The following is a 16,350-nucleotide window of genomic DNA, read 5'->3' as shown; positions in this document are numbered from 1 at the left end:
TACAAATATTCGTAACAATTTGGGGGAGGAGGGGGGAGGAAGAAAGGGCTGTAGGGAAGCATTTCAACAAGAAATAGAAATCATATTTTAATATATTATATGGGGTAACAAATTAGGAAAGGAAAGCAAGAGACTGGCATGGCTGAACCAGGACCTGCTGATCAAACTGAACAGCAAGCAAATACACAGGCAGTGGAAACGGGAATGTACTGTGGGAAGAGTATAAGGAAGCTGCTAGGCTGGCGTGTAGGGATGGGGTTAGGAAAGACAGAGTTTAGCTTGATCTAAGCTTTCCAAGGGATGCCAACAAGAACGACTTTTACAGATAATTCAACCAGAAAAGCCAAGTCCAGGAGGGACTGAATATCCACAAGTTTATGGGTCTCAGTGAGATGCATCCCAGTATCCCGATGGAATTGGCTGGTGTAGTCACCAAGCCACCACTCTCAAAATATCTGAAAAGTTGTGGCATTCAGGTCAAGTCCCCAGTGATTGGAAAAAAGGCAACATCACACACATTTTTAAGAAGAATAATAAAGATGACCCTGGGAACTACTGATTCGTCAGTCTCACCTCTGTGCTGGAAAATGCAATGGAGTAGATCCTCCTGGGAGCTCTGCTAAGGCAGGTGTAAAGCAGGGAGGTGGTGCGGGAAAGTTATCATGGCTTCACCAAGGGCAAGTCCTGTTTGACCAACCTAGTGATCTTTCGTGATACCTGTAACTGCTTCAAGCAAGGTAGCTAGATTTCTAAGCCTAGACTTCTAGCTCTTTGTTACAAACTGTACATAGAAGTTACTGGCTTTTTCAGGGTACTCATTACATTTCTTCATCAGTTAAATCTTGCCTATCTAAAAGTATGTGGTAGGTACTAGAAACAGGAGACTGAACTTTCTGAATGTTTTTTCATGGAGAGAGATATAGTTCCATTAGTTTGACCAAGAAGGTATAATTACACTACAGGACCTATCTGTTCTTCCCCAAGTGGAAACATGCTAGCTGTTTATGGAGAGAAGATCCAAGATGAGGTCCATCTGACTTCTGTGTTGAATTTTCTTTCGTAGTTCTCAATCCACTTTCCTTGGCACTGACATCTTCTTCACCTACAGGTTCTACCTGTGTGTACCTTCAAGCTTAACTGATGAATAGGTTTTGTTTTAGTCAGTTGACTTTGATTTTCATTGCATTTATTTCTGCAGACAGTGTAATTGAAAATCCATTGCAATGCAGTGTGTTGCATGTAGCTGATTTCCATGTGCTTGTATTAATGATTTGCAAATATTTTCCATGTGATTTCATTATGCCCTAGATGACTGTTAGCCTGAATAGATCATTAAAACAGCTATTTACCTGTTAAACGGTTGCTGCTATTTTCTGATGAAGACATAACATATTTGGTACAACATTAAGTCACTGGGGATTTAGTTTAGCTTTAAAATAGTCTCCAGCTTTTTATGCAGTCAAGGCAGAAATTGTCACAACTGGAAAATAACCTCTCTGTTTCATAAAGAATAACTCTACATCCAGAACTGCCTGCAGCTCAGAAATGGAGAAGCGTGATTTACAGTTCTGCAGGTTATTTTCACAGGAAGAAGTGATTGAAGTGAGGCAAAGGGATGCTAGCTGTCACCTACCACAGACAGAACACGGGCTCCTCTCTCCTTCAGCCAAAAACATTCTGCTCCATCAACTGATAGCTCTTCTCATCCATCTGGAGTGAAATACACTCATGATTTTAACTGACATACACAGCAGACTTTTGATTATCTAAATTGAGTTTCCAGGGTTTATCAAAATTGTTGATTGTATTAAGGAACAGCTTTAATTTGCTGGAAAGTTCTGAACTAACAATATTTTTTGGGTTTTTTTTTGTTTTGTTTTTTTTTTTTTGTTTTTTGTTTTCTCCATTCCGTTTACCTCTTTTATTTATGATATATTATGACCTTAGTTCAGCACACACAATACCTTACTATTCTTAGTGGCATGGTTTTAACCATCATTAATTTGTTTGACATATCCTGGAGACTTCTGAGATTTTTTTTTTCTATTATTTTTTTCTATGAGTATAGAAATGAAGTGCTCCCATGTGTTTGACAACTTGAGAATTAAATGATATTAATTTTATTCAAAGTGAAAAACTAGCACATAGTGGGTTAAACATTCTTGGAATTGTTTTAAATCATATGTTTAAGGAAAATGTTCCTTCTACTTCCACTGAAGGATACATATTTGATTTTCCTTATATTTAATAAGTATAAATGTGTGAATTTGTTTTTAAGCAGAATGTGTCTGTACTTACAGTTACAGAGTTCTTCCATATGCCACACTCAATGTTATCAATATAATGGAATAACAAAACAGAGGATTTTACTATATTGTGTTATTAAGTGGCAGCTATACTGCTTGAGCTTTCTAAGCAAGCTGCCTTTTATTGTGGGAAATCGAGGTAGTTACAATTCCCATTAGAATCTCTCCATCTTCTGAAGGATTTCTGTCCCAGTACTTATATAGCTGTCTAAACAGTATTTTTTTTAAGAAATAAACACAGAGGAGCTGAACTCTGAATTCTATGCCATTGTATATATTTCATGGCTTTCAAAAGTCGGTGCATGTTTTAGAAAGTGCTAGTGCTCAGTAAATGTTTGAGCTCACATAAATACAGCTATAAACAAATACTTCACAGATAGACAATAAATAATTCCAGCACAAATACAACAATTCATGAAGGTTAGAAGTTTTACAGCATAGATGTAAACTTAATGATTAGTTTTCAAGACTTCTGAGTGTATCTCAAAAAACATGAGTCTACAGAATCATGGACAGGAAAACCATTCTAGAAGTTTAATGATTTTATGCTTCCCAATCAGGTCTTGCCAATTGTGGTTTTCTTCAGCACAGTGATGTCTATGCTTTATCACATTGGATTCATGCAGTGGCTCGTTGGAAAGGTAAGAATTGCTAACATTAGGTTCTTGTTTGCCTAATATGAGACACCTTGAATGCCTGTATCCTTTCAGGGAAGACATATGGAAAGTAGTTTATTTTTAACCTGACAGTAGTTTTGAATGTCACCACTACAAAATCGTAAGTGACATCACCAAGCGCCGTTTCCACCCCAGACTGTACTGTTAATGCCATAGTAGCCAATGGCTTTGCATGGCTGCTCCCGAGCCCCTCAGATGCTATCCTTACCTAAATCTTCCTTTCCATCTGTCACATGTCCATTTTTCATCCCACAAAATGCAGGATTAAGGCTACATTGCAGCCAGTTGGATTGCTGCCTACTACAAAGTATTGCAGGAGTAATTGTGAACACCACCCACACACAGGCTGCCCAGAGAACTTGTCTCCCCGAATAAGATTACGGAATCACAGAATCAAAGAACCCTCTGAGTTGGAAGGGACCACAAGGATCAAGTCCAACTCCTGAATCCATACAGTACCACCCCAAAACCAAAGATTGGAAACTGTTTCCTCATCTCATACTTTGTCTTCATTTTTGTCAGGTCATAGGTCTGCTGTCCAGTCTGTAAAGTTGGCTAGCAAGTCTACAATTAGTCTTTCTACCTATATGCCCAGTGAATTTATCAGATGAGGGAAAAGATCTTTTTATTGGTGACAATTACAGCTTATTTCTGAATAAACATGAAAAGTCCTTTGTCGTTCACATTTACAGGATTATTACACAATAAGCACAAACTTCTCCATGATGAAATACTGTGTACTAAAATTTTTGCCGTAATAAAATTCTGCATTTTGTTCCCCTTCACATGGTCAAAGTCCCTTTGGAAAGGTACATAAGTAATAATGACATATCAAAATATCTACTTCAGTTAATTTAGTTCAGCAGCTAGTGCCCAGGAGGAGCCTGAGGTCTTTCAGAATTTTACCCTCAGTTCTGTTAAATTATTCCTCCTTGTCTTATTTAAGCATGCTACTCCTAAATGAACACACATTATCTTGATGTTGAAATCATTAATATTAAATATTTATGGAGTCTCAGAGCCCTGATACTGACATGATTAATTCAAGAAGTTAATGGATCAGGCACACCAATGTGTTTATCTGTTTTTTCTTTTTTTTCACTTTTTATCACTTTAGGTTGGTTGGATAATGCAGATTTTTATGGGGACAACTCCTGTTGAGTCTCTTGTAGCTGCTGGTAACATATTTGTGGGACAGGTGAGTTTAAGCATGGAAAAACATGCTAGAATGAGATTACTGAATATTGTGAAATATAACTATTCAGCAAGCATCTGTGTATAAAAATTAAATTCAGATGAAGTAAGGACAATAGTACAGAAAGTCTGGTGGTTGATTTCCTGGAAGATAGAATTCTTCTAAGTTTATGTGTTGGCCACAACAGAACATACTTTTGGAAATACATCTGTTCCCGAAAGATGTTCAGATATAAATGTAGGTAATAGATCTCCCTTGTGAGACTACTACAAGGCTATAATTTTTTTTCTTTTTTTTTTTTCTTCTTAAACTAAGGAGAAAAGAAATGGGATGAAAAGGGGCACAAGGCAGATAGTGATAGAGAGAATGGGATCCTGCCTCATCTGCACAAGGCCTTAGCCACGGAGGCTTAGCACATGGTCCACTTAATGGAAAATCCAGTAAAATTACACTACAGCAGTATCAATCCAAGACTTCAGAGAAGAGTGAAAAGATCACTGAGTAGTGTCCAATCCCCAAAAAACACTTACCACATCATAGTTATTTTGCAACAGTGCCTTACTCTTTCATACTTCTTCTAGAATGCCCTTAACACTACCCTAAGGATATGTTCACACTCATGCCAGAAGTACTGGGAGCACCTGCCCATAAATACTGGCTGGTGTACATGTATCCCACGATGCACAGCTCTACCTGCAGCTCAAATCCATGGCTGTTTCTAGCTCACTCAGAACTCGATTTGGATTTCTTGGCAATTTCACTTGGCCTTTGGAGGAAAGTTAAGATCTGCAAGAATCATCAGTAAGAGACATTCTCTCCTGAAGAAAAAAGCCCTAAATTATTCATGTTGTGCACTCATTAGCACAAAGATTGACTGGTGAAAAACACATAGGAGTGTGCGATGCAGCTGGTGATTTTCCTGCCCATTTAGTAAGATAAATTTCTGAGGATTTATTAGGAAGTTCTGAATTTGTTGTTTGTTTTTCAATTCCAGACAGAGTCTCCTCTCTTGGTACGGCCATATTTGCCATACATCACCAAATCTGAACTCCATGCAGTCATGACAGCAGGATTCTCAACTATTGCTGGAAGCGTCTTAGGAGCATATATTTCTTTTGGGGTAAGTGAGAGAGGGAGAACTGAAAACATATGGTTTAGCTTAAACTATTTAAGTAGAGAAGCCCAGCTAAAATATTGGGAAGTACAGCTGAGTTATTCCTCTACCTTCTTTTTTTTTTCTTCCTGATAGAAGTTATCACAAAAAAGAAGAAGATAACATGGTCTGATCTTAAGTAGAGTAGTACACCTTAGGTGTACAGAGAGTCTTCCTGCCTTAGCTGCAAGGAAATTCTGATTTCTGTACATTTCTGCAGTCCAGATGAACTAACATGGAATATGCTTGCTGGTCACAGATTAAGTCCTTCAGGAGTGGCTGCTAGCCATACAATCCTAAATACTTTGTTTGTGACCAAAGTTCTAGTAATACTGTATAAACACAGATAGTGAATGCCTTGTCTTCCATGAGGCTAGCAGCACAAGGTTAGACAGAAAAGGAAGGCTGAAGGTGTGATTTTCTATCAAAGACATCAGGGGATGGATGATAAAATTGTTCCATATCTGAATAAAATACAATGGAGAGACAGAGGCAAGAAGAGAGGACTGACTGAAAAGACCAAGAAGCAAAGAGAGGAAGAGCTAGAAATACTGCAAAAGCTAGCAAAGTTTTTTGCATAGAAATTTATGAAAGAAGAGATGAAAGGGTAACAGAGAAATTAAGCCAAGTACATTTTTTTTAATTGCACTTTCAAGAGACAGAAATAATGTTTGGCTATCAAGGAACATACATGCACTGTTACAGAAGCTAGCTCTCACTCTTCTGTTCTTCTATTGCTGCATGCAGGACCTGGATTTGGTTTTGTTCTGCCATGCATCTGGCTTTTTCATTTCTTTCTTTCTTTCTTTTGATTTTTGGTTTGGATAGGAGAGAAGCAGCTCTCCTCATGGAAAGATTCCTTTGTACTTTTTACTTCTTAGGCTTCCACTCTCTCCAGTTAGCTTTCTTCAGTTTTCTTTCTTTCCCTACAAGTAATGTGATATTTTTAATGACTCCCTGTAGAAAAATAATCCAGTCATCTAATGATTTTAGTTGCTTTCTACATGCTTGTTTATGTTCATGATGCAGTTATCACAGCATATTTTCTGTCACTCAAAATTCTAGGTTTCTGCTTCCCACCTACTGACTGCTTCTGTCATGTCCGCACCAGCATCGTTAGCCACCTCCAAACTGTTTTGGCCTGAAACTGAAAAGCCTAAAGTAACTTTGAAGAGTGGCCTAAAAATGGCAAAAGGGTAACTCATCTAGGTTCTATGTTAACAGTAATAATCTTGTGAAAACACCATTCAGAAAACTAGTTAACTCCTTACACATGAGATTTAGGGGCAGCACATGATGAGTGGGCAGGAATTAAATCAAGTATATGCTGCTATGTGCCAAGCTAGCAGTTTATGAACTCAAGTGCAGCATGCCCAGCTATAACTATCTGAAGGTACCTACCACTACTCATCAGGACAGGTGCAGAGCTGCTATGGACCTGGGCTTGACAACTCTTCAGGAGACTGAAATGCCTGTCCAATGTGAATCACCAAAAGATTCTCCCATTTGCTCTTTTCTTTGCAACAAATCTACAAATACAAGCAAACAAAAATAAAGGTAGAGCAACCATTTCAGTGACGGCACCAGCAGCAACCTTTTTGCCCGTCTGCAGGGAGACTTACTTGCCTCAGGAATGACAGACAAAGCAGCAAGTCTTGGAAGAAGCTGCTTCTGAACAGAATAAGCATCTCTGCAAGGGCTGCCTGCAAAAAGATCAGTGCCCACTCCCTCATCCCAGCAGTGTCTCAAGCAGTCACAGCACTGGGATATGATACAGATTTTGCCCCACCTCTATTTCCAAAACACTCTTACTATCAACCATGCCAGAATTTGTCCTCGGGGTACCAAAGACACACCCTCCCAGTATCTCCCAGGAGGATCCAAGGCACAAACCTGACCGTTATTTTCCTTATGACTGCACACACAGTTCTAGGAGTTGATTGCTAATCACATTCATGAAACTTTTAGATCTGTGATTTTTCTTGAATTACAAAATGTTCACAATCTGTTGTGTTTGCTTTTTTTTTTCACTGAATAAGTGAATCAAATAACCTGCTGGAGGCAGCCAGTCAAGGTGCATCCAGCTCTATTCTGTTGGTGGCAAACATCACTGTGAATCTCATCTCCTTCCTTGCCCTGCTGGCTTTTGTCGACTCAGCCCTCTCTTGGGTGGGCAGTTTGTTTGACTATCCACAGCTGAATTTTGAGGTATGGTCTTCAAGTCCTTAATACAACTTACATGTGTACATAATCTGCTGTTCTTAAATTAAGCATCTGTGTGGCTTGTTGCTGTCATCTGTTTTGTTGTGTTGATTTTTTAGTATGATCTGAAAATTTATACTTTTGCACACGTATTCTTCAGAAATGTCTTTACTATCAAAGGGAAATTTTTGCCATGTAAATATTTCTGTTCATTAGTCCATGTAGAGTTTCCCTCTGAACTGTTTTTGATAAGTGCACTTTTTTGAGCATTGTGTGCCAATACTTGTCTCTTCTGGCTTGGCTGTGTACTTGCCAAATCATTAACATCTCCTTCAAATAAACATTGAAGTGCCTTTTGTTTTAGGTAGCCGCAGCAAGTCCTTAAAGCTCCCCAGCTTCACCTAAATAAGGACAGTGGTACAAGGCTGGACTTGTTACCAACACAACTGTAAAACTACAACCAAATCAATCAGCTGAGGAAACAGACTTTAAATAGGACTCAGTTTTTGAGGATTTTTTTTTAGCTTAGGATGATACATCGTTCTTGACCCAACAGAACAGTGATTCAATGGATTTGGTCTTTCTGTTTTCCAAATTCCTGATACAACAGCAGTATGAAACATGGATATAGCATTGTGATACAGGGCCTGAAGAAGTGGATAGACACTCACATTGGCTTTAATAATATTAAGATGCTATCCTACAGAAATTTCTGCAGATTATTTCACTACATGGACAACCACAGCAGAGGAAAGGCATGTGTATGCATACCTCAGCCACATTCATTGCAAGGGTGGTGTTTCAGAAACTAATGGATGGAGCAGGATTTGGATGAATGGATAAATTATAAGAAGATGCAACACACAAACATTTTCATTTGGCCATTTCTTTTGAGAGTCACTAACTTCTGTTGTGTTCCATTCCGCTCTTGAAGAAGGTCCAGCTAGGACTGTAAGCCTAGTGGGTCTGTGCTGTAGATGTACAGGTTAGCTGTGCATTTTTGTCTTGAATGGAAAAGGAAGATGTTGGTGTGAGGACATACTTTTTGTGGGGTTGGGGCAGAGGGACGTGCAAGAACAGTAACTGCTTAAACATCTCAGTTAGGTCCACAAAAGACAATCTGCTTTCACTGCTTGACCTCCTTTCATTTGCAAAAATAAGCTATACTGGAATATGAGATACGTTTTTTCTTGCATAGTTTTTATACTAGGAAAAACATGTATCATTCTAATTATGTCAGGAGTACAGCTTTTACGCAGAAATAAGCCCTTTTCTTTATACCAATTGGAGTTCAATAACCTGTAAAGCCTGTTCATTAAAACGATTTAATCAGCATATGAACCAGATTTCTATTCTTTTGTCGACACTTTTAACTCAAGCCCTTTTATTTTCTTCAAATGCTCTAACCATCCAGAAGTCATTTTTGGCGAAAAATAAGACACAGAGACTTATTTTATATGAAGTGTTTGAAGTATTTGGATAAAATTAAGGATATATCTAATTACTTTTTTAGATCTAAATTGTGAGTTGATATTTTAAAAATTAATTCCCAATCTCTCAGATGTTCTGGCAGTAAGAAAACCAATGTTCCTACACTGAAATAAACCCACCTTTACTTTCAGTCTATAGAACTTATCAGCTGTCATTGTTTTTAGATCACTTTTGACCAGTTTTGTCTTACATATTTTGCAGAACATTTGTGCATATCTCTTTATGCCATTCTCCTTTATGATGGGAGTAGACTGGGAAGACAGCTTTATTGTTGGTGGACTCCTAGGTTACAAGACTTTCTTCAATGAATTTGTGGCTTATGAACGTCTCTCAAAACTGATACACAATCGAGAAAAGGGTGGGAGCATGTACATAAATGATGTGAAACAATATATGACGGTAAGTAGCGTTTTCTTTTATAGATATTTATTCAATCTAATTCTTTTTTGCTGCAGCCAATATATCTTTTAGTATGAGCTCATCGGGACAGTGGTGGCATATTGGTTTAAACTGTGTCTTTCAGCAACAGATCACAATTGTTAAAATGCAGCGTTGTCTTGTGAGCCTGCCATGACTGTTACCACACTATATCTCAAACAAGTAAAGAAAGGAATAGCTTATGGCTAGAGAAGTTTTAAAGAATATGCCATATCCCGCAGAACACTTTCCTGAAGACCACGGCTATCTTCAAAGTGACTTTTTTCTTACTTCATTCTTAGGTAGCACTTCCCTATGAGATACTCTCCTAGGAAAATTCTGGGCAAGAACTGAAGGATATTCCTGTCCATAGAGATTTCCTCAAGCATTATGCTTCTGGAGAGGAATCCAGGAAGCTCTAGCTCATAGCATTTAGAATAGTATCATCTTGTCCGTGCAGCACCTCTACTGGAGGTTATTATCCCCATGCAGAAGGCAGTAGTACAAGGCATATAATATGGCATACACCAGGTATTTTTATGCCATATAATTTGCACTTACTTGCACAGTGGCAAAGACTACAGTGATCAAGACTGATTTTTGCAGCTGTAACTCTAGCACCCCCCTTTATGAGCTCTGCCACCTCCACTGGTCCTTGCTATTCCAATCAAGATAAGCTGTCAGTGTAGAGGACCCTTAGTTAGGGAACCTTCTTAGGTACAGGCTTTAATTTTCATTTTCTTTAGTATGATACTTTGGATACCTGCCTTGGTACAAAACTAAAACCTTGTTCCTGACCACTTGCATTCTTTATTCCTGGAACATGTATCAGAAATTGAGGTATAAAGCCAGTTAGTCTGATCAAATTCTCCCACTCTTGTCCATGTTTCCATTATCAGTGGTCCTAGAGAAAGATCTCTGAGCTAGATAGACCTTTGGTCAGCCTTGTTATAGCCATGTTATGTTCCATAAGGGAAAATGGCTGTGAATTCAATGAATTCTTAGATTTAGTCTGATTTAGATCCCATCACCTGTATTTTACTTTATTTTTTTCCTTTTTATTCAGTAAAATGCAGTATAAGACTTCTTTGTTCACATTTAATACCCTTACAGAGCTGTATTAACTCCCACAATAAAAGTCTCTGAGACGTAAAAGCAATTTTGATTCATAACACTTGTAAAAATGGCCAAGTAATCATTTTAATTGGCACAACCGTTCATCCGAGAGTAGCATAGCTTCCAGTTCTAATTTCTGATCTGCATAAATAATAACTAGTGTATCTAGTAACAGATATTCAGAAAGAGAAAGCAAACGAGCAGTTTTGTTTACTGCCTGATCTAAGTAAGTAATTACAAAGCTTCCAATTTTTTAAGCTGGGAGAATGCAAGTGAAAGCAGGAAATCATGGTACACAAAACCTTTTCTAGGAAAAGCAGGCAGAATGTGCACTTGAAACACATTTTCCCGCATATGTACAGATTGATTGAAAATTTCTACAAATTGGTTTTCATAAAATAGGAAGGGAAATAGAGGAAACTTCTAATAAATAGAAAACCTACTAGGTTCATCCAGCTGTCTTGCACATAAAATACAGTAAATAGAAGTTATGAGCTGGCTGGGAGCAAAAGTCTATTTGCTGAGGGATGCTACATTTTTTCCCAAAGTGTTGGAACTACATTTGCCTTGAAGTTTCTATCTTGATTCCACGCACAGTCATTCTTGTGTCCTGTGAGGGGTCCCTCCATGTGGGAAGGGGTCCTTCCAAGAGAAGGAAGATTGCTAAAGTCAGGAAGCAAATAAATTAGTAGTAGGGATTCATAAATCATAACATTTATCTGCCTGTTATTACATCAAAGCATCCACTCTGAATGAAACATATTTCCATTTCCTTCTTCCATCCACAGGGTGGAGCATACACAGAGCAGCTGGGCTCATAAAACTCTCTGCTTGTTAGGGACAGCATACCAAAACTTGAGATTTCAGCAGAGTGCTACAAAACCAGGCCAGCTATGAACACCAAGATGAATTAAAGCTCTCTGACTCATGACATGATGTTCAAAAAGGCCAAGTGAAAGGTGTTGCACTTGGATCAGGGCAACAGTCTGAGAGAATTCATCTCAGCGAGCAGCCCTGCAGGAAAAAGCCTGGCAAATGAAAAAGCTGGTCGTGAGCTCACAACCTTGAATGCCAACTACTTCCTAGACTGCAGCAAAAGAGGGGTGGCCAACAGGGAGAGGGAGGGGATTGTCTTCCTCTATACTGCCTTTGTGAGGCTGCATCTGGAATACTACATCCAGGCGTTGGAGCAGGTCCAGAGACGGAAGCATCTCTCCAAATTTAGGCAGAGGGAGCAGGGCTTTTTTGGCTCAGAAAAGAAAAGGCCCCAAGGAGACTTCATTGCAGCCCTCCAATAAAAAAAAATAACAAACAGGGCTTATAAAAAAGATGTAGGCTTACTTTTTAAATGGTCTGATAGTGACAGGAGAAGAGGAAATGGTTTTGAACTAGAAGAGGGGAGATTTAAGTTAGATGTCAGGAGGAAATTATTTACTTAGAGCGTGGTATGAGATGGTAACAGACTACTCAGAGAAGCTGTGGTTCCTGGAAGTGTCCAAGGCCAGGCTGGATGGGGCCTTCAGCAGTCTGATCCAATGGGTGGCAGCCCTGGCCATGGCAGAGGGGTTGAAACTGGCTGGGCTTTGAGATCCCTTTCAAACTACATCATTCTACCAGTCTGTGAGTCTGTGACACTCTGAAAAAATAATATCTAAGTTGTCACTATGAGTTAAGAATAATTTTTGTCTTTACTTCTACTCATCAACGTATATGAAGAATAAATCTACCACGTGGTCTTTGAGTCCTCAGATATGAAAGCCAGCATATCTGCAGGAACAGAATGAGCTAACCTTGTTGCAAGTCACACGCTGCGATAGCAACCATGTGCAATTTAATAATGTGATTTCAGTTCTCAGAGCCCTGGGCCACAATGCCATAGTTTCAGACTTCTAAATCAGCCTGTGCTGTCTTGATTCATTCAACTGAGTATTTGTTTGTTTTCCAGGTCCGTTCTGAAACCATTGCCACCTATGCTCTTTGTGGATTTGCCAACTTTGGCTCTCTGGGAATGGTAATAGGAAGTCTAAGTAAGAATGCCATTCATGGATTATTTATTAGCAAGCAAATACCAAGGAAACACCCAGAGGGATGGGCTGCGGGGGTGAAGCTTGGCAGCTTTAGGAGCTGAGTATCTCTCTTTCAAGAACCAGTAGCCCGCTAGGCATGGGAGGACTCCCTAAGGGATATTCACACTGAGGTGCGGGAAATGAGCTGAGAACGAGGGGAGGGGACTAAGCCCCCAAGTCTCCTTATCAAAAAGTCATGCCGCCAACCACTGCAGCTACTATAGATCTTAGGATTGGGATAAGCAAACCATCTCTGTAGCCAACTAGTTTGCAAGACAAAATTAGTGTTTTTCTTCAAAAATGTTACGTATATGCAACTGACTTAAAGGGGAAGAGAAAAACAAAAAGAAATTTAAAAAAAAACACAAACTTTTCAGAATTCTAGGAGAATTTAAAATAAAGAAAAAAGAAAAAGAAAGAAAGAAAGAAAGAAAATTCATCTGGCTTTCTCACTGCAAAGCAGAACTGCTATTAGATCCCTTTACCATGGAGCCCAGGTGGGCTTTGCAGTGCCAGCATCACAGCAGTGTGTAAGAGCAGGATCCAGCTGAGGGGCTAGATCCCAGTACAGTGACTGAAATTCACTTCTAAAAGCAGCTGTTGGCTGGCAGAGATGTGCAAATTGCCAAAGCAAACATAATTTGCCTTTTTTGTGCTCAAACCAGCTTCTTAACATTGTAAGCAAACCTTGCCACAAGGCTTTAACTAAACATACCTAATTTTCCTTCTTGATTTCTTCTGGTTAGAGCCACAGGGTGGGGCTTTGCTCACATGAAGAGAAAACTAGCATGTTAATTTTCTTTGCATCTACATGTATTTTTCACAGAATCACAGAATTGTAGGGGTTGGACAGGACCTCCAGAGATCACCTAGTCCAATTATTCCAGAGCTTGACTACTCCCTCACTGAAGTGTTTTTTTTTTTTCCTGATATCTAGCCTTCTATTTTATGCACACTTTACTTTTCTTCCTAGCAAGCATGGCTCCCACAAAAAAAAAGGAAATTGCTAGTGGTGCTTTCAGAGCAATGATCGCTGGAACTGTTGCCTGTTTCATGACAGCATGCATTGCAGGTACTGTACATGAGTTTGGTACATTTGGTGAAAGTGACCACAGGGCGGCAGCACATCAATGTGATAATTACAGGGGGGAAGTTCCTGCTACTTGAAACTTCATGAGATTGAGAGTCAACGTTGTATTAAAAGCTGCTGAAAAGTGGAGTATATGAAATATCTATTTCTTTAGTTTAAACTTTTTTGTTAGTCTTTGTGTAATACCCCACAAGAAAAAAAGATGTTGGCAAGTTATATTTAGGATAAAATCTCTTCTTTACACTGCTGCCTATTGCAATAAAGAAGTAATTACAAAGCAGAAACAGTGAGTTAGATGAGAAATAGAATGCAAGAGAGAAGTGAGAGAAGCTACAAAATTTTTATCATAGTGCTAAAAGAATGCTTGAGGCTAATAATATTCCCACTGTACGTTTAATTTAAACAAACTGTCGTAAGGTGGGACTCAACTGGAGATCCTTGTTTGCAAGTTCTCACATTCATAGTGAGTGAAGAATCACAATGAAGCATCCAGTTAAGGGAGGAAATAAAAAAGAACATGTAAGTCTCCTTGGAGGTATTCCCAGGTATAATTCAGCAGACAGAACTCACCCCTAGTATTTAACAGTGCATTTCACAGCTTTCTTTTTGGGGCATGTGATAAACACTGGTATTTATCCAGTGAAGAATTGTTGAAATTGTTTCTTCATTAAGTTGAAAAAGAAATCTGTCTATAGGAACCACAGCTTTCTTGTCCCTTTGTGATCACAGCAGCAGCAATACCATACATGCTGTAAGGATAATTCTGCTGTGTTTTCTGAAGGTTATAGAAGTAAAGTACCTGAAATTTCATTAGGCACACTGTGCCCATAATGTTTTAATGCATGAAACTACTTAGTATAACTGAGGAATCAGGAAGTCTTACTAAATGTTGTCATTTCACAAACTTGGCCTTAAGAATAAAGTTGTGAACAGGTACTGGGTAATCTTTCCAAAACAACAAAATCTACGATGGAAAGAAAATTACATTCTTGCCTCTTCTGGAATGGGAGATGCTTTCATTTTACATTAAATGAAATGTTTTCATTTACACAGAAGGCGAAAGAGACATAGAATTTCTACTATCCCATGTAAGATAACATATTAAAAATGTGACCATGTTTCACAGCACTAAGTAGAAGGAAGAGCTGTTATTTTCACATTTTTTGTGTCTGCATCTACACTGGATGTTAATATTTGTAATTTTGGAGAACACCAAAACAGGTAGATAAACCATACACATTCTTTTAAAACAAAAGAAAGGCTTGCATGTATACTTGTTCTGCTATAAATGCAGCATAGCTCCATTTTTATTGAAAGCTCACTGGCCCAGCACTAGCATACGTTTTTAGAAACATGAAAAGGCATAAAAAGCCCAGATGTTCTTAATGCAATGGGTCACCACAGTTTAATTTCTGTAGGTAAAACATATGTGATTACTTAATCCAGTTCTGTAAAAATTTTGAAAATGTCTAAGATTTTTGAGGATTTTAAACTTGCAGCATTTTATGGAACTATTTCAAGGGATGATTTCAAATCAGCCAGAGCATTTTATCCAACCTTGCTCCAGTAACTGGCGCTCCCTAATCTTAAAATTACCAAAATTGTTCCTTGTTTAACAGGAATGCTGGCCATCCCTGATGTGGAAGTTCCATGCCACATTTTGTTACAAACTGCCTTCAACTCTACAAGTTCCCCTGCCAACATCACAGAGCTGGTCGAATGCTGCCAGCAGACCTTCACCAGGTAATGAGGGCCTGAGTATCCTCCACAAGTAGTGCAGGCTCTGCTGCAGGCGTTCCTCACCCTATTTCAGTCCCACACCAGTGGGAGGGAGCACATGGGTAGAGGGCTGGACCAGTCCCTCCTGCCAGCACACCCTGGCCCCTTCCTCAGACAATTCCCATCTCCCAGCCATCAGCATGGTGGAGTTGAGCTTGGGAGAGAGCTACAGGCAGAAGGAGCAGATGGTGATGACACCCTCTGTCCCACTACAAAGGCCCAGGTGGGCAAGGGTCTCATTCAGCAGCTCTGCACCTAGTAACAAGGAGCTCTTTATCTTTCTAGCAGCCCTTTTTTTTTTTTTTTTTTTTTTAATTCTGTTTTCTTTTTCACCTCCTTTTTGTGAACTTTTAAAACTTCTGAGTCATGATAATTTTAACACTTTTATAGTCATTTTTTAAAAATTATGTGTTCGTGTGTATACATGTGTGTGTACACAAACTCACAAAAGAGGAGTAAATCTGATTTCTGTTTTTTCCTTCTTCTCTAGTGCAAACAGTTCTCAGGAGAGCTTCTCTGGAGGAAACTACACCCTGAGCTTCTGGAAAAAATGTTGCCAAATACTGAATCAAACAACTTTTAATTGCACATGAATTAAGCTTTAATCTGGAGTGGGATATTCATAACTAAGAGCCATGTTTGTTGGCAGAAAGGCAGTAAAAAGCTTCCTTTTCCACAACTGTGAATAATATGGACCTTTATTTCCTATCTCCTGCAAGTCTACTTCTTATGACATGCATAGAATTAAGTTCCAAATTTAAACTGGGATGAAAGCAAGGGACCTTCTGCTACAGATCTGTTCTCCTGTTACACATCAGAAAAGAAGGAGAACAATTCTGATTTCATTTCTACTGTGAA

The 16,350-nt window shown here is 38.9% G+C and overlaps 1 protein-coding gene across 1 annotated transcript in view; it reads left to right on the top strand.

Annotated features, from left to right (window-relative positions):
• Positions 1–16,085, top strand: part of SLC28A3 (solute carrier family 28 member 3) — a 39,066-nt gene extending 22,981 nt beyond the window's left edge. Inside the window, exons 9-18 of the mRNA XM_042877491.1 lie at positions 2,867–2,947; positions 4,101–4,181; positions 5,173–5,298; positions 6,397–6,527; positions 7,371–7,539; positions 9,226–9,423; positions 12,503–12,584; positions 13,597–13,695; positions 15,333–15,456; positions 15,983–16,085. Of these exons, the coding sequence (XP_042733425.1) occupies positions 2,867–2,947; positions 4,101–4,181; positions 5,173–5,298; positions 6,397–6,527; positions 7,371–7,539; positions 9,226–9,423; positions 12,503–12,584; positions 13,597–13,695; positions 15,333–15,456; positions 15,983–16,085 (1,194 nt within the window). The remainder of the gene's footprint in view (positions 1–2,866; positions 2,948–4,100; positions 4,182–5,172; positions 5,299–6,396; positions 6,528–7,370; positions 7,540–9,225; positions 9,424–12,502; positions 12,585–13,596; positions 13,696–15,332; positions 15,457–15,982) is intronic.
• Positions 16,086–16,350: the final 265 nt, after the last annotated feature.

Source organism: Lagopus leucura, unplaced genomic scaffold (assembly GCF_019238085.1).
Source record: "Lagopus leucura isolate 7727_CA_CO unplaced genomic scaffold, USGS_WTPT01 Super-Scaffold_100018, whole genome shotgun sequence".
In the NCBI taxonomy this organism is placed as follows: Eukaryota; Metazoa; Chordata; class Aves; order Galliformes; family Phasianidae; genus Lagopus; species Lagopus leucura.
The sequence above is the reverse complement of the archived record's forward strand: the minus strand, read 5'-3'. Positions and strand labels throughout refer to the sequence as shown.